We start from the raw sequence: 22,958 nt of genomic DNA on the forward strand, positions 1-22,958 counted from the left end.
CACACACACACAGTCTTATGAGATATGAACCTATTGTTTAAGTCAGTTTACTCAACAAACGACCCCTCAAACCTGCAACTCACTATTTCTCACAGGTGCGTGTGTGTGTGTATAATATCATGACACGTCTCGTGTTGTGCCTCTCGTGTGAAACAACGCGCCCCTTTTCATGTGCTGCGTTTGGGATGTGGCGGGGTCAGGGGTGAAGGGTCAGACCTGAGGGTGACGTCCAGGGGGATTGTCCTGAGCAGCTTGCCGTAGGCCTGCCGCACCCTCACCGCCGAGTGGACCAGCTGGACGCGACACACGTCCACACACCTGAGACACGAGGGGGGCCACACGCACACGCACACGCAGCGCGTTAGAGGGAGAGCAGCGCAGCCTTTTTATGACAGCACGTTCAGTGAAGGGGTGTGTGTGTGTGTGTCACCTCTGCAGCAGATCTGTGGACAGGGAGGAGGAGAGGACCTGCAAGCTGCTGCAGGTCTGCAGACACACCGCGGCCTCTTCGTTCAGGGCTGCACAGAAACACACCGTCAAACACACCAGGACATGGGTCTTTGAACGAGATCAAAGACAAAGAGACCCGAGATGGGCAAACGTTACTGAGCGATCGCTTCGAGAACGCCGTCCTCTGTACCGTTGGAGAGGAGGCCTTTGCAGAACTTGTGGAAGGAGGGCAGGGAGAAGAGGGGGGAGTAGGTGTCAGACTTCTTCATCAGCAGAGAAACCTCCAGGGCCCAGGTGAGCAGCAGCTTCCTACAGGGGGAGGGGGTCACCATCCTGCCACAACTATACGTAGAGATGTGCGTCACATGCGTGTGGTGAGTCCCTAGCTGTGTGTGTGTGTGGGTGTGTACAGGTGTGTGTGTGTGTGTGTACAGGTGTGTGTGTGTGTACCTGGCCTCAGGGTACAGGTGTGTGTGTGTGTACAGGTGTGTGTGTGTACCTGGCCTCAAGGTACAGGTGTGTGTGTGTGTGTGTGTGTGTGTGTACCTGGCCTCAGGGTTCAGGTGCTTCTTGCTCAGCAGGGAGCCCAGCAGGGACAGCATGGTGCTGAAGTGCTTCTTGGTGGCCGTGGTGACCGTGCTGATGACCGCCCCGTCGAACAGGGAGGGGGAGGAGGAGGAAAGGCTGGACGAGATGAAGTGGTCGTGTCTGGAGAGAGAGGGGGGGGGAAGAGCGAGAGCGAGGAGGGGAGAGAGAGAGAGAGAGAGGGGATGTGGTGTCCATTAGTTGGGAGGTTGGGTACATAACTCCAGTCCACTCAGTGTGGTGATGACTGTAAGCAAGGCTCTATAACCATGATGCTGTGGCGTGTGTGTGTTACCTGGTGCAGTGAGAGTAGAGGGTGTAGAGGACAGCGTACTGGACAGCAGGGTGGTACACGGCCAGCTGGGCGTGGACCACCAGCAGGTTCTGACTGAGCAACGCAAACACCGTCGGGGACAGAGCCCACATCTGGGGGGGAGAGAGACATAGACAGACAGAGGGAGAGACAGAGGGAGAGACAGAGGGAGAGACAGAGGGAGAGACAGAGGGAGAGAGAGAGGGAGAGACAGAGGGAGAGAGAGAGGGAGAGACAGAGGGAGAGACAGAGGGAGAGAGAGAGGGAGACACAGACAGAGGGAGAGAGAGAGAGAGACAGAGGGAGAGACACAGAGGGAGAGAGATACATAGACAGACAGAGGGAGAGAGAGGGAGAGAGAGAGAGACATAGACAGACAGAGGGAGAGAGAGTGGGGCAGTACAGGTGTGGTTAGCAGGCCCTCTCTCTCTCTCTCTCTCTCTCTCTCTCTCTCTCTCTCACACACACTAACGGCATCAAACAGCGTTCGGGCCCTCTCACCCCGATGAGGGAGTTCTTGGTGTTCCCGATGGTGGTCAGGGCGCTGAGGTTGAAGATGAGGGCAAACTGGGCGCGGTCGGGGGGCATGGTGACGCCGGCGAAGGCGGGGTGCTGGATGTGGGGTCCGGGGGCCGGGTCCGGGGGGGCCGGGTCTGGAGGGGCCGGGTCCGGGGGGACCTGGTCCGGGGGGGCCAGCAGGCTGGCCAGGGCGCAGGCCATCTCCCCCAGCACCAGCTTGTAGGCCGCCTCCAGCACAGGGATGTTCTTCAGGCTCAGCACGGCCTGGTACACACCCAGCGCTGCCACCATCACCTGGACACACACACACACACGCGCGCGTGTAAGGGATGAACGAAGGGTGGACAAACAAACACGCAGAAACGCATGTCGTCCTCATGACCCACGGAGACCGGGCGAGATCATGTTGGCCCTCAAACACACACACACACACACACACACACCTCTCTGTCCCTGTTAAAGCGGAGCTCCAGGAGCTGCGAATTGGGCTCCAGAATCTTCTCCACAAACGAGGCAGGCAGCTTGTTGTTGATCTGGTCCACAATCTGAAACACACACACACACACACACACACATCAGTGGGAGATGGTCAGGAGACGTCAGTGGTAAACAACGCCACATTGCCCTGGCCAGACGAAGGCTGCTGCCATGGTAACGCCACAGGAGAGGGCAGGAGAGGAGATGGGGAGGTGGAGAGATGGAGGAGGGGAGGGGAGGAGATGGAGGTGGTGAGAGGAGAGATGGAGGACAAGGAGGTGGAGGAGAGGATGAGGGAAGGAGCCGGAGGAGGAAGGATGAGGGAAGGAGCCGGAGGAGGCAAGGGGGGGGGGGGGGTCCTCACCAGCGTGACCAGGCCCAGCACGGCCAGGCTGTACTGGGATCCGCAGCAGCGGCAGGCGTCCAGCTGCTCCAGGCCGTAGCAGAGCACGGCCTCGCTGAGCCGGGCCCCGGGCTCCAGGCTCACCAGCAGCACGCTCACGCACTCATTGCCCGCCGTCAGCACTGCCTCCGAGAACAGCACCTGCTTGGCCGTGGTCACGCACGCCAGCACGCGGCTCAGAATCTGGGTGTGCGTGTGGGAGAGAGAGAAAGGAGAGGCCGTTATTTTGATTCGATTCAGCAGTGAATCAACATTGTCGAATCTTCATACAGAGGAAGTGTGTGTGCGTGTGTGTGCCCTCACGTCGGAGACGTAGGCCTCGGTGATGGGCGGCCCTCGGAGGGGGTTGAAGCGCTCCCCGATGCTGCGCACCACGGTGCTGAACACCCGCAGCAGCGCGGCCAGCTTGGGCAGCGACACGGTGGGCGGGGGGATGTCCTCCTCCGTGGCCTCCCCGGAGCCCACGTGACCAAGGTCCTGGAGGGGAGGGAGGGAGGGGGCAGTCACAGAACATACTGATTTAGAAGACCTCAGGGGACCACAAGCCCTGGGGTGGAGGGGAGTGGGGGTGGCTAGTTGTGGTGAGGGGGGGGGGGGCTAGTTGTGGCAGTACTCACTTCAGCGTAAGCCTCCATGTCCTCCAGAAACTGTCCCAACAGGGTGGTGGAGAAAGTCAAGTCTGCCACCCAGAACTGCTCCAAGCTCTGCAGCCAGCCTGCAAACACACACACACACACACACGTTTGAGATGTCCACAAGTCCTCGCTTTCACCCCAAGAGAAAGCCAGAGGTGTGACTGAATGTCTGTACCTGACACCTGCACAGTGAGCGTCTGCTTCTGGGTGTGGTCGATGTGCCAGCCCACCAGGATGTCCACCGTGTCCTACAGGGGGGCGAGAGACACGTCAGAGGGGACCAGGACCGCACAGTTACCACCACAGGTCACAGCAGGATGGTTTGGTAGAGAGAGACCAGAACCTGAGACCAGCAGGAGGCTCAGCACAGTGGGAACAGGAATGGAAGGGACCATGATAGGCCTTTTTGTAAGAAGACCAATTGATCTCCCTTCAAAAAAATGTTTGGCCATGCGCACCAGCCCGAGACAGCGCCATACTGAACTTCCGGCTCGTTCTGTCTTGAACAGTAGAGTGGCTCGCCGTGCTCCTGGCTTCATAATAGGTCTCTGCCTTTCTTGACTTGAGATACAAGATTTCCCTGTTCCGGATTTGTTTCAAACTAAAATTGGTCTTTGCTCAACTTTTCCTGTGAATTTTGAGCCAGATTAGAGGGAAATTCTCATTTCAGAAGATCTAGTTTGGGATATTTAGGCTGGAGTTAACAGAACAAAATGACCGTGACGAGCTGGGTGTCAGATCGAGAAAGCAATACCACTAAGTATGAGGCCAGCGGGCGGAGCCACACGGCCAGCGGGGCGGAGCCACACGGCCAGAGGGCGGAGCCACACGGCCAGAGGGCGGAGCCACAGGGTCCTCACTCACCCTGAAGTTGGTGCTGAAGACGTGCGGGTAGCAGCGGGCCACCTGCAGGATGCACCTGACGCTCTGACACAGCAGCTCCGGGGTGTCCAGGTTCTCCAGGATGGACTGCAGGCTGCTCATCACCAGCTGGAGAACACAGGCAAGCAGGGGGGATTCACACTGGTTTTAAACACAGAGCAGCAGGCTGGGACTGGTTCATACTGGTTTTAAACACAGAGCAGCAGGCTGGGACTGGTTCATACTGGTTTTAAACATACAGAGCAGCAGGCTGGGACTGGTTCATACTGGTTCTAAACATACAGAGCAGCAGGCTGGGACTGGTTCATACTGGTTTTAAACACAGAGCACCAGGCTGGGACTGGTTCACACTGGTTTTAAACACAGAGCAGCAGGCTGGGACTGGTTCACACTGGTTTTAAACAGAGCAGCAGGCTGGGACTGGTTCATACTGGTTTTAAACACAGAGCAGCAGGCTGGGACTGGTTCATACTGGTTTTAAACATAGAGCAGCAGGCTGGGACTGGTTCATACTGGTTCTAAACATACAGAGCAGCAGGCTGGGACTGGTTCATACTGGTTTTAAACACAGAGCAGCAGGCTGGGACTGGTTCACACTGGTTTTAAACACAGAGCAGCAGGCTGGGACTGGTTCATACTGGTTCTAAACACAGAGCAGCAGGCTGGGACTGGTTCATACTGGTTCTAAACACAGAGCAGCAGGCTGGGACTGGTTCATACTGGTTCTGGTACGGGCAAGATGCCCAGTAATATTAACCAGGCATTGCAAAACGACTGTCAAGATCAAGTTCAAGTCTTTTATTTGTCAGGTACACAGAACAACAAGGTCAGACTGGGCTCTGAAATTCTTAAGACAAGACAACGCAAGCACCTGGCATAACATAACATATAAGTACACAGAACATCATTTACATGTATGCTGAGCTGAAATAAGTGAAACTTCCTAAATATACAGAAAGCAATAAATAATCGACTATACTAACCCTAAATGCACATAAAACCTATTTCAAACCTATAACCATTCTAACCTAAGGGGAGTACGTCACATCTGGACCGTCACGTCCCAAACCAACACCCTCCGACACCCTCACGATCCACCACAGTTGGACAGCAGCCAACGCTACATAGTATAAAGACGTCAACCAGCGTCACGCGTCATCCCCATCGAGCCCTCCCCGCTGATACATCACACCGCTCCTACCTCTCCCAACCCCGCCTCCCTCCGGAGCCCCGCCCCCCTCCGCTCTCCGTGGCGCCCACCTGCATGACGGACGCGAAGGCCTTCCTCTCGCCGGCCGTCTCCAGGGCGCGGTGCGCCGCCAGCAGGTACAGCAGCCGGACGTCGTCGCGGCCGCAGCTGGAGAACTTGGCGAACAGCCACTTGAAGATGCGCTCGGCCTCGTAGCTGAGGGCCGCGCAGAGCAGTCCCACGCAGCCTGCCGCCTCCTGGCGCAGCTCCCACAGGAGCTTGCTGCTGCGGGGGGGGCACACACACACACACACACACAGGAGTAGGGGAGGAAGGGGGGAGAGAACCAGAGAGTAAGGATCGAGGTGGATGAGCACGGCGCGCATTGATAGCATTTTCCCCCCCCCCCCCCCATCGCTCAATGCGCGCGCGCTCATCTGTCCTTGCTCCTTGACCTTGGGCAGAGCCGCGCGGCCGGCAGCATTCTCACCTCTCGTTCAGGATCTCGTTGAGGGTGCTCAGGATGGTGTCCTGCTGTTTCACCAGGGCCTGGAGGGGGAGGAGCCAAAACACTCGCGTTAGTAGGGGGAGAGGGGGGGGGGGGTCACGCACCACACCAGCTCACCTCTAGGGGTCACAGCTCATGGCTGAGGAGGGGGGTGGGTGGGGGGGGGGGGTCCTGTTTTAATCCAACACAAATAGAACAGAGCAGGACCTGGTTTCTAAAAACGGAAGTGAGGGGGGAGGGGGTTATCTTGGGGCGACACGATCACTGACAACAATGCTGAGTCTCCCGGGCTCCAAACACAATCCCTACCCTGACGTTTACCCTCATACAGCAACGCTCACAGGCCCTGACTACAACAGACACAACTCTCACAGGCCCTGACTACAACAGACACAACGCTCACAGGCCCTGACTACAACAGACACAACGCTCACAGGCCCTGACTACAACAGACACCACTCACAGGCCCTGACTACAACAGACAACTCTCACAGGCCCTGACTACAACAGACAACGCTCACAGGCCCTGACTACAACAGACAACGCTCACAGGCCCTGACTACAACAGACACAACGCTCACAGGCCCTGACTACAACAGACACAACTCTCACAGGCCCTGACTACAACAGACACAACGCTCACAGGCCCTGACTACAACAGACACAACGCTCACAGGCCCTGACTACAACAGACACAACTCTCACAGGCCCTGACTACAACAGACACAGACCCTGATTCGGCCCTGAACGTTCACAAGGAGATTTCTGTGCATCTTTTCTTTTCCCTTTTTTCTGCAGAGGTTACAATGAGTTCTCTTTAGAAGGTCACGGGTAACAAAAGGGAGTAGAGGAGGAGGAGGAACGAAGGGATGAATACACAGGAAAGCAGGCCAGGAACCATTTTCATGCTGTGGGAAGACAAGTGTGTCAACGAGCTGATCATTACTGCCTACCGAAAAAAAGAAACTAAATCCGAATCAAAATGCAACTAAAAACTAAAATATTTAATGGTATTGTGGCAGACTTGTCTTAACAGAATAATCTAATATCTGTAGTTGAGATGATGCAACTGTTGTCTGGTAAAGAATAGTGATTATTCCTTGGCACTCTTCCTAATATTGATGACTCAAGGAGCATGAGTTCAGTGATCTACCCTCTTTTTTGGCATTTACATGCCAGGCTTTTAGGATAACAACTGTCTGCTAAATGAAAAGATGTAAATGATTCTTCAGCATTTCAGTCTGGAAACAAACAGAACCCATAAAAAAAGGAGGTTTGGCAACTGACCGACTTCTGTACGAGAAAATGACAAAAGGGCAAGCCTCAAACAAGTGAGCTTCAGAAGAACCACGAGGAGGACGTTTTGCACCGGTCCGACGTTGAAGCGCACACGGGAGAGCTAGAGGGGGACCTCCTGGAGGGTTAGAGGGGGACCTCCTGGAGGGTTAGAGGGGGACCTCCTGGAGGGTTAGAGGGGGACCTCCTGGAGGGTTAGAGGGGGACCTCCTGGAGGGTTAGAGGGGGACCTCCTGGAGGGTTAGAGGGGGACCTCCTGGAGGGTTAGAGGGGACCTCCTGGAGGGTTAGAGGGGGACCTCCTGGAGGGTTAGAGGGGGACCTCCTGGAGGGTTAGAGGGGGACCTCCTGGAGGGTTAGAGGGGGACCTCCTGGAGGGTTAGAGGGGGACCTCCTGGAGGGCCAGAGGGGACCTCCTGGAGGGTTAGAAGGGGACCTCCTGGAGGGTTAGAGGGGGACCTCCTGGAGGGTTAGAGGGGGACCTCCTGGAGGGTTAGAGGGGACCTCCTGGAGGGTTAGAGGGGGACCTCCTGGAGGGTTAGAGGGGGACCTCCTGGAGGGTTAGAGGGGGACCTCCTGGAGGGTTAGAGGGGGACCTCCTGGAGGGTTAGAGGGGGACCTCCTGGAGGGTTAGAGGGGACCTCCTGGAGGGTTAGAGGGGGACCTCCTGGAGGGTTAGAGGGGACCTCCTGGAGGGTTAGAGGGGGACCTCCTGGAGGGTTAGAGGGGGACCTCCTGGAGGGTTAGAGGGGGACCTCCTGGAGGGTTAGAGGGGGACCTCCTGGAGGGTTAGAGGGGGACCTCCTGGAGGGTTAGAGGGGGACCTCCTGGAGGGTTAGAGGGGGACCTCCTGGAGGGTTAGAGGGGGACCTCCTGGAGGGTTAGAGGGGGACCTCCTGGAGGGCCAGAGGGGGACCTCCTGGAGGGTTAGAGGGGGACCTCCTGGAGGGTTAGAGGGGGACCTCCTGGAGGGTTAGAGGGGGACCTCCTGGAGGGTTAGAGGGGGACCTCCTGGAGGGTTAGAGGGGGACCTCCTGGAGGGTTAGAGGGGGACCTCCTGGAGGGTTAGAGGGGGACCTCCTGGAGGGTTAGAGGGGGACCTCCTGGAGGGTTAGAGGGGGACCTCCTGGAGGGTTAGAGGGGGACCTCCTGGAGGGTTAGAGGGGGACCTCCTGGAGGGTTAGAGGGGGACCTCCTGGAGGGTTAGAGGGGGACCTCCTGGAGGGTTAGAGGGGGACCTCCTGGAGGGTTAGAGGGGGACCTCCTGGAGGGTTAGAGGGGGACCTCCTGGAGGGTTAGAGGGGGACCTCCTGGAGGGTTAGAGGGGGACCTCCTGGAGGGTTAGAGGGGGACCTCCTGGAGGGTTAGAGGGGGACCTCCTGGAGGGTTAGAGGGGGACCTCCTGGAGGGTTAGAGGGGGACCTCCTGGAGGGTTAGAGGGGGACCTCCTGGAGGGCCAGAGGGGGACCTCCTGGAGGGTTAGAGGGGGACCTCCTGGAGGGTTAGAGGGGGACCTCCTGGAGGCTTAGAGGGGGACCTCCTGGAGGGTTAGAGGGGGACCTCCTGGAGGGTTAGAGGGGGACCTCCTGGAGGGTCAGAGGGGGACCTCCTGGAGGGTCAGAGGGGGACCTCCTGGAGGGTCAGAGGGGGACCTCCTGGAGGGTCAGAGGGGGACCTCCTGGAGGGTCAGAGGGGGACCTCCTGGAGGGTTAGAGGGGGACCTCCTGGAGGGTTAGAGGGGGACCTCCTGGAGGGTTAGAGGGGGACCTCCTGGAGGGTTAGAGGGGGACCTCCTGGAGGGCTAGAGGGGGACCTCCTGGAGGGTTAGAGGGGGACCTCCTGGAGAGCTAGAGGGGGACCTCCTGGAGGGTTAGAGGGGGACCTCCTGGAGGGTTAGAGGGGGACCTCCTGGAGGGTTAGAGGGGGACCTCCTGGAGGGTTAGAGGGGGACCTCCTGGAGGGTTAGAGGGGGACCTCCTGGAGGGTTAGAGGGGGACCTCCTGGAGGGCTAGAGGGGGACCTCCTGGAGGGTTAGAGGGGGACCTCCTGGAGGGTTAGAGGGGGACCTCCTGGAGGGTTAGAGGGGGACCTCCTGGAGGGTTAGAGGGGGACCTCCTGGAGGGCTAGAGGGGACCTCCTGGAGGGCTAGAGGGGGACCTCCTGGAGGGCTAGAGGGGGACCTCCTGGAGGGTTAGAGGGGGACATCCTGGAGGGTTAGAGGGGGACCTCCTGGAGGGCTAGAGGGGACCTCCTGGAGGGCTAGAGGGGGACCTCCTGGAGGGCTAGAGGGGACCTCCTGGAGGGCTAGAGGGGGACCTCCTGGAGGGCTAGAGGGGGACCTCCTGGAGGGTTAGAGGGGGACCTCCAGGAGGGTTAGAGGGGGACCTCCTGGAGGGTTAGAGGGGGACCTCCTGGAGGGCCAGAGGGGACCTCCTGGAGGGCCAGAGGGGACCTCCTGGAGGGCCAGAGGGGGACCTCCTGGAGGGCCAGAGGGGGACCTCCTGGAGGGCCAGAGGGGGACCTCCTGGAGGGCCAGAGGGGGACCTCCTGGAGGGTTAGAGGGGGACCTCCTGGAGGGCCAGAGGGGGACCTCCTGGAGGGTTAGAGGGGAAGGGGTGACTGGAGCTGAAGGACCCCCAGAGCGCTGTTCCCTCACCACTTTGTTGTCCGAGTGGGTGATGAAGTCCCTCAGCTGTCGGAGCGTGGCCAGCCTGCGGTCCCGGTCCTCCTCCCGGGACACGCGGCGCAGGAGGTTGGCCAGGCGGGACTCCTCCGAGTGAGCCATGCCTCTGTCTGGAGGGGAGCACACACACGAGACAAAGGTAGATTTCCTTTTAGCAGTGGACTTGGGTACCGTGAGTGGCGATTGCTTTGAAGCAGATCTGAAGGAAGCTTAGCAAAGTTAGCAACGGCCGCATCAGCCTGAATGAATTGTGATGGAATGTGTGAAATATTATCTCTCTGACGTAGTGCTGCCATGCTGACCTGCCCCCACTGAGTCAAGTTGGCGTGACAGCAAGTTAACATGACAGCAAGTTAACATGACAGCCAGATAGCATGACGGTAAATTAGCATAGCAGCAAGTTAGCATAGCAGCAAGTTAGCATAGCAGCAAGTTAGCATAGCAGCAAGTTAGCATAGCAGCAAGTTAGCATAGCAGCAAGTTAGCATAGCAGCAAGTTAGCATAGCAGCAAGTTAGCATAGCAGCAAGTTAGCATAGCAACAAGTTAGCATAGCAGTGTTAGCTCACCCTGTGATTTCCTCATGTCCTTAGAAGCTAAAGCACGGTTTCCATGCTGAAAAGGGGTCAAATCCGTCGTCACATTGTTGATCCTCAACTCTTGCCCCAGCGACTTCCAACCAAATGTGTTATCACAGAGACCTGTGTCGGCTTCATATCCACCTGTTGGTTACAAGATGGAGGTAAAGGAACAGGAAATGTTATAATCCATCTCGCGACATCACGCTCACTCCACCATACCCCACAGGTGCTGAACGGAAGGTAAAACATGGAACAGCCCAGGTGTCCCAGGTCAGGTCACATGGTAAGGTACCATGTGACCCCCCCCCCCAAGCAAAAGTAGGCAACATTCCATCAACCTCAGAGACAGGAACTCCAGCAGAGATGATGAGCCAACATCACGCCACCAAGTGAGAAGCTGTAGAAACCAGAGGGGAGTGGAACTTCCAATCAGGAGATAACATAACTAAGGGCTCTGCTTTCAGCTGGTGTGTCAAGGACTATAGACACGGAAAGTGCCGGTGAACAAAAGAATGTGAACGACGACTCAAAAGGACAGCCCCCCCCCACCCGTATGGAGTTGGTGAACAGAAAACACCGTGATTTTCAGGTTGTGTACCCGTGAGACTGCCGTGACAACGCACACTACTTTCCCTTTCACTTCCTTGTCAGTCAGTCGACAGACGAGAGTCTCTGAGAACAGAATCGGGCGGCAACATCCTACAGCAGTGACTACAACACATGGTCCCTTTCTGCTCTGCTCCAATAGAAATCACCTAGGGCGGTCAGCGCCACTGCTTGCTTAGACCACACCAGGATACAGTATCAAACTCAGCAAGGTACGTAGGATTTAGAGGATTGAAATGTGCGTACTGGGCCTACTGTGGCTCCGCCTCAAAAGGTAGCAGGAGTGCGTAAAAACTGGGTTGTTATGGCGACAACTCAACCTGTGATGACAGATATTCATGTATCCCCCTCAGCTAGAAAAGCTTTTAAACTCAAGGTACTGTTAGTAGGAAGAAATACAATGTCTTTAGACACATTTTTTTGTGCTTGTTTGGGATGTATGGATTGGCCGTTTCTTAGGTTATATACACTTGTAACGCTGTACCCAAATTGCCGTCGGGAAATCAATAAACCTGAACTGATCCCCACAAACCTACACCCATCTCAAGGTAAAGAGAAAGAAAATGAGGTGCGGCTCTTCCATGGTATTCCACACCCCGAGGCAACTCACTTGACACACCATCTCTCTCTCTTGGAAGTCGCTTTGGATAAAAGCGTCTGCTAAATGAATACAAGTACCAAAGAGGACACACGGACCCCTATGCTTCTGTACGCCAGTCTGCATGGTTGACGTGAGCGTTTAACGGGACAGGTGTTCATCATTCAGCGCGTGACGCCGGGCGGAGCGCTCACCCCCTTCGTCCAGCGTGTCGGCAGGTGTGTAGGCATCGCTGTGCAGCGCTGGGGAGTCAGGTCGATCCGGGGGTGCAGAGTCATACACAGCAGCAGCTGCTGGGCCAAAGTCTCTGGTGGCGCTGTACTTCACACCGTCCTGGCTAGCAGACACGCTGTCGCCTCTGGGATGCACACAGTCACAAAACAAAACATGCCCACGCTGATATCAGTCAAGTCTACTCGGGATATCGGACACTGCCATGCATCTTGCCCTTATAACCAGATTACCAGTCTTATGGTATATGACACGGTTCAAAGACCAAACATTCCAAATTGGCGGTGTTTTACAAGTTTAATCAAATATGCCTCTTCTGTACATTTACATTTAGTCATTTAGCAGACGCTCTTATCCAGAGCGACCTACAGTTAGTACAGAGACATTCCCCCCAAGGCAAGTAGGGTGAAGTGCCAAGGACACAACGTCACGTGCACCGGCCGGGAATCTAACTGGCAACCTTCAGATTACTAGCCCAATGCTCTACCCACTCAGCCACCTGACTCCCTACTCCCTGTACCTGTCAGGTTTGAAAAAAAAACATCTGACAGTAAGCTAACCATAAACACCATAGATTAAGGGATTTATACGTTATTTAAAAGGAGTCGGCAGCTATCTTCAGTTTGTCACAGGGCAGGTACAAAAGCATTGACGGCCAACTTTAGCTCGTATTGATTTGCGAATGCCTGTCTTTCACCTAGAGTTCACATACTAAGGTGGCCAGCTCAGCTATCGTTAGTGGCTAGCTGGTTAGTGTAGCTACAGGGCTTGGCTGAAAGCCTTGACATAATACGGCAAAACGTTAAAAGGTTAATCATTTACTCTAGTTAATACAAACGTGTTTAGTGGCATGACACTTGCTAACTAGCTAGCTAGCATGACAAAACAAGGGAGGTGCCGTGTTGAGTGCAGCCTGTAGGCAGCAGGTCAAAGTAAGCTAGCCAGTCAACGTTGCTCGCGTAGCATTAATTAAGAGTTACCTGGGCACTGCCATTGCCGTAAACTTTACCCACAATATCTTGCACTACTCCATGTCACAATCAGTTTTAGAAACGTTGTCAAAATGGCCAATTTGCACAGTGCTTACAGCTAAGGAACAAAGGTGTGTTGCACACCAATTCACCAGCTGAGCTAGCAAGCTAACGTTAACGCGTTCGCTAACGACGCGCCAATCACGTATCATTGTGTTAGCCAGCACTACAACAACAGCTAAGCTAGCTTGAAACAAATAGTTATCCAGATATTACCAGGCAGTAGCACATCGATGTTTGCTATCCAACTCTGACAGAATACAACTCGGCATTGTTATTCTTATTTTCCTTTTGGAATGCTAGCCTAAGTTGGATAACTAGCCAGCTCACTTGGGTAGTCTAGCTGGCTATTACTGGTCAGCAGGAATCATTAGCGAGCTAGCTAGTGCTAATTTCGTTGCTATGTAACGTTAGAGCACGAGGAAAGCTAAAAAAACAAGTGGTGTGGCGAGACACGCGCAACAAGCAAGCTATTAAGGTGGTTTGAACACATTGTAATGTCAGACAGTTTGTGTGTGAAATCTTGAATATGGTATCGTTTGCTGCCTTGGCATAAACTCACTGACAAGCTAGCTAGCCATAGCACATGTGTGGCAATAGTCGCTAGCTCAATTGAAGAGCCATGGTTTGGCCCGGCGAATCCCCGGTCTAATTTTGGACTGTCTTTCCAGTGGCGCGATACCAACCTGGGCTGCCAATCATTCCAGTTTCGCTGCAGTTTGTGGGCGCTGCTAAGCCGAGACCCAGGGGCTTTACGGCTCATTACCTTTGCGAGAACAGCATGACCCGCTCTCAACGGGAATACAATCCGTCTACTATTAGATTTTGCTGTGTATTAATTTACGTCCATGAATGGGTCCTGTGCCGTGTTGTCTACTTGCTATCGCTGTGCTCGGAATGTTTGTGTAGGGTCTGCCTTCTTTTTTTTCTGGCTTCAACTCCTTCTTCGATTCTTGTGTAAAAGGCGCGCTTGCCACTCCAGTCTTTATAGCAGCGCCTCCTGCCGGACCTCACAGACACTCATATGTCTGCAACAGGTTCACCGAAAACAATGCAAACGCAAAATGTATCCCCAATAAAGCATTAATGTGGCATCGACCGTCTTGCATCCTCTTAACAGTTTATTTACAGTCTATTAACTGGCTACCTAGCGTCCTGTTTGTTGTTTTACAGAACACGTAGTTCTTTTGCCACGGCTGTGCTGTTGCCAGGCGACAGCATCACGACTCGTGAGTGGGAGTCAGGAATGGAACGGATGCAGGGTAGGATGCATGGAGATGCATCTGTCTCGAAATGGAATAGTTTGATACAAGACCAAACACAGTATCACTATGCACATTTGAAATGAATGTGGATATTGTCAATCACTAACCTTTCACACCCTCATGTTAAATCCACACACAACATATTTTCAATTATATCTTAGGGTAAATGAATCAAAGGCATGATGACATTAATAATAATATATAGTGTTTATCTGTGATAATAGTCTCATTACACACCTTCAAGAAGATGAAGAATAAAATGAATGAATTGTTTATGTGAGAAATCAGCCGTCTTTTCTTGTGAATGGATTTTCCTAACTGAACTCACAGCATAGAAAATATGCGTCAAAAACGAGGTAGTGAAATCCTGCCACACCCCACACAGTGTAATGTTCAACTACAACAGAAGATGGCGCCACAGAGCAAAGACTGAGCTGGAGTCAACATCATAACAGTCATGTTGTAGACACAGACTAGACTTTTCAGAGAATACCCCTTCTCAAATTCAAAAGTGCTTTATTGGCACAAATAACTATGTTGTTAAAGCATCAAATATCAATTAAATACCAGGAATAAATTTAATAGATTAAAGCAGTTGAACATTGACACAAAAATATGTGCTGTGTGTATAATGTGTGTGCAGGTCATTCACTGTCCATCAGGTTGTGGTATGTTGATACATATTGGGGCAGTAAGATATACCCCATATCCTCCTATGATTCTCTCTCTCTCTCTCTCTCTCTCTCTCTCTCTCTCTCTCTCTCTCTCTCTCTCTCTCTCTCTCTCTCTCCACTCTCTCTCTCTCTCTCTCTCTCTCTCTCTCTCTCTCTCTCTCTCTCTCTCTCTCTCTCTCTCTCTCTCTCTCTCTCTCTCTCTCTCACTCTCTCTCTCTCTCTCTCTCTCTCTCTCTCTCTCTCTCTCTCTCTCTCTCTCTCTCTCTCTCTCTCTCTCTCTCTCTCTCTCTCTCTCTCTCTCTCTCTCTCTCTCTCTCTCTCTCTCCACTCTCTCTCTCTCTCTCTCTCTCTCTCTCTCTCTCTCTCTCTCTCTCTCTCTCTCTCTCTCTCTCTCCACTCTCTCTCTCTCTCTCTCTCTCTCTCTCTCTCTCTCTCTCTCTCTCTCCACTCTCCCTCTCTCTCTCCACTCTCTCTCTCTCTCTCTCTCTCTCTCTCTCTCTCTCTCTCTCTCTCTCTCTCTCTCTCTCTCTCTCTCTCTCTCTCTCCACTCTCTCTCTCTCTCTCTCTCTCTCTCTCTCTCTCTCTCTCTCTCTCTCTCTCTCTCTCTCTCTCTCTCTCTCTCTCTCTCTCCACTCTCTCTCTCTCTCTCTCTCTCTCTCTCTCTCTCTCTCTCTCTCTCTCTCTCTCTCTCTCTCTCTCTCTCTCTCTCTCTCTCTCTCTCTCCTCTCTCTCTCTCTCTCTCTCTCTCTCCACTCTCTCTCTCTCTCTCTCTCTCTCTCTCTCTCTCTCTCTCTCTCTCTCTCTCTCTCTCTCTCTCTCTCTCTCTCTCTCCACTCTCTCTCTCTCTCTCTCTCTCTCTCTCTCTCTCTCTCTCTCTCTCTCTCTCTCCACTCTCCCTCTCTCTCTCCACTCTCTCTCTCTCTCTCTCTCTCTCTCTCTCTCTCTCTCTCTCTCTCTCTCTCTCTCTCTCTCTCTCTGTCTCTCTCTCTCTCTCTCTCAGCCCCCACCTCCCTCTGAGTTGTACCCTCCTGCTTGGACTCCACTTTAACTACAGATGTTATGTTGCTAGGTAACAGTGTAGCACAGTAAACAGTGGTGAAGTCAAGGGAATTGGGGGAAAGTGAAGGGCATGGGCTGAGGTCAAAGATGATGACTGCAGACAGGCAACAGAGAGTCAGCCACCATTTCAAGGCTGTCATGTCCGGCCATGCTGAGAAGTAATACCACTTGAAACAATTTCAGATATGATTTGCATTTACTTGAGTCTAGGGTGTGAGGTCATTTTTTAACAATCAAACACACAAACAAATATGCATTATGGCTGTTGCCTACGTAGGCCTATATACATATCTCATTTGTCATTTCGTGTCATTAAGTACAGGCCATCTTGCCTCCCAGAGAAGTCCAAGAAAGCCTAGACAAAACAATCTCGCAATTTGCTGAGCACAGGCTGTAACCTGCGGTCCTCAGACGATTTGGCTCGCTGACCAGTCCCGGTTTGATGACACTTCAATTAGAGGACCTCGATACACGACCATTAGCCGATACACAGCCATTAGCCGATACACGGCCATTAGCCGTTAATTCAAGTACAACTCCATTACAAACGGACCTGGTCATTTTTCAATGAGCACCGATTACTGCAGTGACAGAGTCGGAATAAACAACGGGGCTGGCTCCCCACTGCCGCTGTGAGGGAAGCCTTGTATGCGCCGGGCTAGACGAGGCTGTAATTACTGCGTGGATGAGTCGTTAAAGCAGATGGGCTTGGGATCATGCCCGACAGTCGTTAAGGGATTGTTTGCAGTTGTCTAATTAACGCCCTTCGCGACGGAAAAACGCCGTGAAACAGCTGGATCTGATCCAACTGCGTGTGGATGCCCTCCCCACATTCGAACTTGCACCAGAGTCCTCATCTCTTGTGAAAAAGTCATTTAAAGCATGACTTAAGGGAATTTCCAAAAACAAAACCTATTTGGGAGACATTTAAGAATGTTTCTATGCAATTATGGTATAAATTAGCCACAACCATATTTTCTACAAGTCAAGCACAGAACTCATAACTGCTCTCACTACATCAAAAACATTTACATCAAGGATAGAACTCTAAAGGAATCCAACCTTTTCAGCAACAGCATGTGGTTCATGGTATTTTAACAAGTCAAGGAGCCAAATCTTGTCTATCAGTTCCTTTGAAGCCAAACCAAAAATGTGACCTTCCCCTTTGTAGCAAACCATCTGATCCTTGACCTTTGGATTAAATCAGTCCTCACAACGTACTGGTTATATTTAGAAGTTTGGATGAAGAGGGGTTTGAAAACTTTGTGGATACACCCAGTGATGTCATTGGGAAAGGCCACACGTGTTGATTTGGTGTTGGCTGTGGATTAGCCGTTTCGACAAACACACGCATACACACACACACACACACACCTAAAACACAAACAGACAGAAACAAACACATATGAACACACACACAAATATGACGACAGCGATTGCATGATTCTTTTCCTGCCGAGATCAGGATGGTTTGGGCCCTCTTGATGATCAGAATGCATGTTGATGAACACACACAGATACACACACAGACACACACACACACAGACACACGCATACAACCAGATACACACACAAACACTTCCCCCAGCACTGTCTCCTTCTATTGGTTTAAACACCAAAGAGGCTCTGAAGACGTAAAGATAAGTTGAGCACCGTGCTATCTGGAGCAGACAGATAAAACACAAGGAGCCAGAGATGGCCCATGTCTACAGACAGGCCTCTCAACCTGATAGACCAGAAGCATGAAATCAAACAAAGCTGTTGACTAGATCAATCTGACAATGCAGCAGTGATCTTTTGAGCTGAGTGGTTCTCACATATTTTCGGAATAATCTGCATCTACAGCCTGACATCCTTCCATTCACCCTCTGCATTTCACAGGTCGAGTTGTGTTGGTGTTCCTCCAAGCATGCCCTCCTGCAGAGAGCCGGCCCTCTGCACTCAGACGCCTCCGGCTCCACACAGCTATCGTTTTAGGGCCAGGCAGGAGATTGGAGTGGAGAAAGCTGGAAGGAGAAGTGTTTGTGTGTGTGTGTGTGTGTTTTGAGCAGTGTTGTGGTTTTGACTGTGGCCCTGTGAACCTGAATTCCTCAGGTTCAAGGAGGGGGACAGATTGGGGGGTCAGGGGTTAGGGGTCAGGGGTCAGATCCATGGGAGATGTCCTAGATAGAGGCTAATGGGGTTTAGTCTGTGCTGCTCTGGTCATTCCTCTGAGAGCAGTCTCTCGACAAAGTGTCCAAGCCACTTTGGAAAGTATTACACTGACAACGTAGAATAAAATAGACTAGAGTAGAACACACCGGAAAGTGATACTTTATTCATGAAGTAGTTGAATAATTTCAGTAAACAAGGTGGAAAAGTGGCACTTAAAATATGAAAAAAAAAGACAGATTGTGGCGTGTGCGATATGTCTTAGCAGTGCAGTACAGGCCTGGGCTGTGGATGGGCCCTCTGTCATGCTGATACACATCTGTATTCATAGTTGTGTCCTAACCCTTGGCATCCTTACCATCAGATGTTTTTAATATCCACACCATACACTTCAAGGTCCAGGAGCCAGGAGTGTAATGACTCTGGGAGGGGGGGGGGGGAAGAAAAGAGAGAGAAAGAGACACACAGAAAGACCAACCTCATCTGCATTGAGAATCTCTCTATTGAAACATTGATCTTTCAGGGGCCTCCCTGTGCTGCCTGTGATTATGGAGACATGATTATTTGTCATTTTCAATCGTTCCCTCCTAAATCCTTTTTCTCGTGGGACCATACACATGCCTTAAGAGAAATCACTTGTCCTGGCAGCTGCAGTGAAATAAATTGATGCACCTCGAAGATGGGAGCTTGTTTTAGAAACCAAACCAGTTTTTTTCTCATATTCACCGAACCATATTGACAGAAATGGAGACACTGGCTACATGAGAGAAAGGGAAAGGAGGTCCAATCCAAAATCATTTCAATTGGACCATCACCAGTTTTTACTCAGCAGTTGCAGGAGACCAAATGGGACACTGTTCAAAGACAAAGGAGTATACAAGGACAGTTAGTCTGCTACAAGGATAACAGAGTCAAACATTTAAAAAAGTTTGGCCCTTAAAAGGAGACACAAATCAGTCTTCCTCTGTTGATCTCAAACGGTCTAGACCGAGAGCGTTAGGAGAGTGTAAAGTCTTTTCTGACCAACTGCATCCTTTGGGGGAACAGAGCCATTGTCAGCGCAGACGCATCAAGGAGCACACGGGTGAACGTGTGAGTGTACAGTGAGCAAGGTGTTACGTTCTACAGACCTCAGCCCTGACAGCCTGACAGGTGTGGAAAACAGTGTTAGCGAGCAGCCATGTGTTCGCTGAACATCGTTTTCATTTGTCGTCTGCGGACGTACACTCACTCACACACACACACACACACACACACACAGACACACCCACGGGAGGGGGGTTCTCTGTCTGTGGTGAGAGACAATAGACTGGTCTGTTTAAAGGAGTTACCAACTTGGCCAGATGACGTCATTGTTGGTTGAATGAGCAAAATGATCACCGACCAACACGAACAATTGACACTGGTTTTCCCAACAATGCGAGGTGAATACTAAACCACCGGATGAGAAGGAAGAACTTAAGCTCGTGACAAAAGTGCTGTTCTGCTCAGGCACTTTGGGAAGTGTGAACAACAATGACAACAGGGTTGTAGAAATCACAAGCTAAACAGCTTCCCTTCACTGTTAGCATGACATTCACATTAAAACTAAAACCCTCATCATTCACAACGAATATGTTGTTTGAGATAAAAGGAAATGGCTTTTCACGACAGATTGCACGTAGATAGACAGACACAAAGATTATCCAGCCGCCGCTATATTGATCGGCAACAAATCCCTGTTTGAGCATCGGTTTGGAAACGACCCCATGCAGTGCGCCAACTGAAGGCTGCTCCTGACGAAAAAGGTCAATTGCTGTTACCATGGCACCCTGACCTCTGAACTCCATGGCTTCACAGTGAAGTCGCTGCCAGGCTGTTCCCAGTCATTTTCTAACAGCGATCAAAGAGCTCTGGACCCGAGGATGACTGAGAACGGTCTTACAAGGAGACGGTGGGTTGAAAAGTTACTTTTTGTCCAGATTGTCCACAATCTCGCTCCCTTTTTATCTCAACTCAGTCTTCCCCCCAACTGTGCGCTACCTGTTTACAGGGAGGACTTGACAAAGCTTCTCGTACCCCTCTAGGAAAATAACATGCCAGACCACTTTGGAAAAGAGTGCACACTTGACTTAACCCTCATGCCCTTTGAAGGAGTGGATATTTTTAACTCTGCCCCTTTCAGGGGATGCTGCCGTGAAGAGATCTGGAAACTTCAGTCGTTTTTCCCGCTAAATGTTTATGTATTGTTTGTTCTAAAAGCTCTTAAATGTGTCACATGTACCGTTTTCCACTTATACGGTGTATTATACATTGTTCTATGTACACAAGTGTACATAAAACATCCAACATTAAAAATGTTACAAATGTTGGATGGGAGAATGATTCTCATTCAGATCTGGATGATGACATTTCCTGGCATGATTCCTGAAGACCTCTGGTGAGCACAGTGGTTTTGCACACGGTGTGTTATTGAACAGCATGTGTTTAGTTGAATGTGATGTTGTTTCTCTCCTCCCAGTGACGCCTGTGGAGAGTTGGACATGTGGATAGGGGTGTGGGTCTCTCTCTCTCTCTCTCTCTCTCTCTCTCTCTCTCTCTCTCTCTCTCTCTCTCTCTCTCTCTCTCTCTCTCTCTCCTCAAACTTGGACCGAGAGAGAGTGTGATAAAGTGGGGAGAGAGGGTCGGGACATGGGCAGGTCTCTGTGTGTGCATGTCTCTCTCTCTCTGTCTCGCTCTCAGGCACTCAATCCTCGCCCGGACTCGCTTTCAAACACACATACTCTCCCAAGGACACTGCGCAGTTCACACACACACACACACACACCACAAGACACACTTGGCCCCTCACACACACACGCTACAACACACACGCACACTCACACACCCAGGCAGTGTTCGAAACTTCTCTCTCTCTCGCTGGGTTTCACTCCGTCACTGAAGATGCTCTGTTGGGAGCTGAGTTTGGCTCTGGTCCTCTGGGCTCTCACAGCGATGAGCATTCCGTCCACCAACATCAAGATCACACGCGGTGAGTAACACCCGGAACCACCCGGAACCATCTGGAACCATCTGGAACCGGCCGCACAGACGGACCAGACGACCGCGGGAGAAAAATCAAGGACTTCTTGTGTGCTTCTGTGTGTCCCCAAACAGTAGATCAGCTGTCGCCTTCTGATCTGTCTGTGCGTTCCGTCTTCTTGTTCATTCGCGTTGATGTGTTCCTGCGGTGACCTGTGTTGGGTTGTGATGGCAGGCGCAGGGTTTGTAATGTGATATCCACCTGACTGAAGGAGGAAAACCTGTTGGCTGTGTGTTATATATGTTTTTCCCTGTCTACGATCAATTCCTCTGACATTCATGCCTCAGAGAGACTTTGTTCGTACCACTGTGCCTCTGAACAGGTTGATTGCATGTGTAGGTGTTTGTTAAATTCTCCAATCAGTTGGAGGTCTAAATAGAACCTAAGATGAACAGACAGAATTTTCTTCTAGACTTCCAGCTCCTTCCGAGGCACCGGATCAGGGAACTTGGCTAGACTGATGCGCGCTAATTACAATCTGGTTTTTGATTTGTTTCTTTTCATATGTTGTGTATCAAATCTTGTAAGAGACATGAAGTAACTGTATCATTGGTTTATCATGTTTATTGTAAACAAATTTGATCTAAATTTATAGAGACGTAGGTTACCGACATACCGGATTGTCGGTTACTGGATTTTTTCATGGGTACATTTCCGGTGAAAAATCTTGTTGTGGGAATCTTCGGTGCATTAATCTCAAACATTTTGTCTGACACAAATATGATTTGAATGATCCAATGCGCACTTTCTCCAGTTTAGACTGGAGCTTCTGGCTTGAGCTTTGTAATAATATCAACAAATGGATTGTCAGCACAATACTTATTGCAATTAATTCCCTCCCTCCCTCCTCCCCCCTCCCCCCCTCCCTCCCCCCCCCCTCCCTCCCCCCCCCCCCTCCGTCCTCCCCAGCCCTCCCTCTGCAGCTCCCAGACTCGGCCCCCCCTGTCTCCTGCCCTCTGTTCTGGACAGAGTTTGATGGGAGCTGCTACCGGTTCTTCCCCCTCAACAGGACTTGGGCGGAGGCTGACCTGTACTGTGCAGAGTTCTCCAACGGCCTCAAGTCAGCCAAACTCACCTCTATTCACAGGTAACACACACACAGCACAGTAACACACACCTGGTTTGACCCAGGTAAAATGCTGGGTCATCGTTAAAGGGGAAGGACCTGTGTATTTAAAGACCAAAATCAACTGGTCCCCGGAAACCAAAACAGACACTCTCTGAATGACGGCTGTTCAGAACATAACCTCAGTCACAAAGAAAGACAGACAGGTACTGTACTTCAGAGGTGGAACAATCCGCCCATTCAACTTCTCCCATCTTTGACGGTATGCCCAACAGCTGGAGATCTGTGGATTACAGAGCCCGTCAGACTTTAAAATGTCAGGAGAAAAAATATATACTATATATTAATATTGCCTAGAGTATTTTTGATGACAAAGCTGAAAGGTTTAATTGCCAGTGTTGTCGCTGGTGCATGGGGGAAGCAGACCCCCCCTACTTCAGCTATCATAGAGGAGAAAAAGGCCACTGGTTAAGGGTTCATCTGAGTCTGATGGACGTGCGTGTTGCTGCTTTTCAGCTGGGGGGAGAACGTGTTTGTGTACGATCTGGTCAACAGTCGCATGCCAGGGATCCCAACTGACATCTGGATAGGCCTTCACGACAGGAGACAGGTGTGTATTCAGCTGGAACACACACAGCCGTGCACACACACGACAGAGGCCAAGTTACACAAACCCAAGTCAATCCTGCTGACCGGT

The 22,958-nt window shown here is 51.8% G+C and overlaps 2 protein-coding genes across 3 annotated transcripts in view; one reads left to right on the plus strand and one right to left on the minus strand.

The window, feature by feature from the left end:
• Window positions 1–14,159, minus strand: part of smg1 (SMG1 nonsense mediated mRNA decay associated PI3K related kinase) — a 39,110-nt gene extending 24,951 nt beyond the window's left edge. The window contains exons 1-18 of the mRNA XM_084677221.1: window positions 13,672–14,159; window positions 11,918–12,081; window positions 10,508–10,660; window positions 9,913–10,049; window positions 5,944–6,002; window positions 5,525–5,738; window positions 4,247–4,372; window positions 3,558–3,630; window positions 3,365–3,462; window positions 3,051–3,224; window positions 2,709–2,930; window positions 2,311–2,412; window positions 1,850–2,161; window positions 1,331–1,461; window positions 997–1,158; window positions 641–759; window positions 431–518; window positions 217–318 (exon numbers count right to left, since the gene is read on the minus strand). Coding sequence (XP_084533347.1) covers window positions 217–318; window positions 431–518; window positions 641–759; window positions 997–1,158; window positions 1,331–1,461; window positions 1,850–2,161; window positions 2,311–2,412; window positions 2,709–2,930; window positions 3,051–3,224; window positions 3,365–3,462; window positions 3,558–3,630; window positions 4,247–4,372; window positions 5,525–5,738; window positions 5,944–6,002; window positions 9,913–10,049; window positions 10,508–10,660; window positions 11,918–12,081; window positions 13,672–13,748 — 2,513 coding nt within the window. The 5' untranslated portion in view covers window positions 13,749–14,159. The remainder of the gene's footprint in view (window positions 1–216; window positions 319–430; window positions 519–640; window positions 760–996; window positions 1,159–1,330; window positions 1,462–1,849; window positions 2,162–2,310; window positions 2,413–2,708; window positions 2,931–3,050; window positions 3,225–3,364; window positions 3,463–3,557; window positions 3,631–4,246; window positions 4,373–5,524; window positions 5,739–5,943; window positions 6,003–9,912; window positions 10,050–10,507; window positions 10,661–11,917; window positions 12,082–13,671) is intronic.
• Window positions 14,160–20,877: 6,718 nt separating this feature from the next.
• The window catches only part of clec19a (C-type lectin domain containing 19A), a 3,964-nt gene continuing 1,883 nt past the window's right edge, over window positions 20,878–22,958 (plus strand). For both annotated transcript variants that reach the window (XM_084678303.1, XM_084678304.1), the window contains exons 1-3: window positions 20,878–21,144; window positions 22,105–22,282; window positions 22,778–22,871. In XM_084678303.1, coding sequence (XP_084534429.1) covers window positions 21,057–21,144; window positions 22,105–22,282; window positions 22,778–22,871 — 360 coding nt within the window. In that variant the 5' untranslated portion in view covers window positions 20,878–21,056. The remainder of the gene's footprint in view (window positions 21,145–22,104; window positions 22,283–22,777; window positions 22,872–22,958) is intronic.

This window comes from Hypomesus nipponensis, chromosome 17 (assembly GCF_054491055.1).
Source record: "Hypomesus nipponensis isolate SF chromosome 17, ASM5449105v1, whole genome shotgun sequence".
Classification (NCBI taxonomy): Eukaryota; Metazoa; Chordata; class Actinopteri; order Osmeriformes; family Osmeridae; genus Hypomesus; species Hypomesus nipponensis.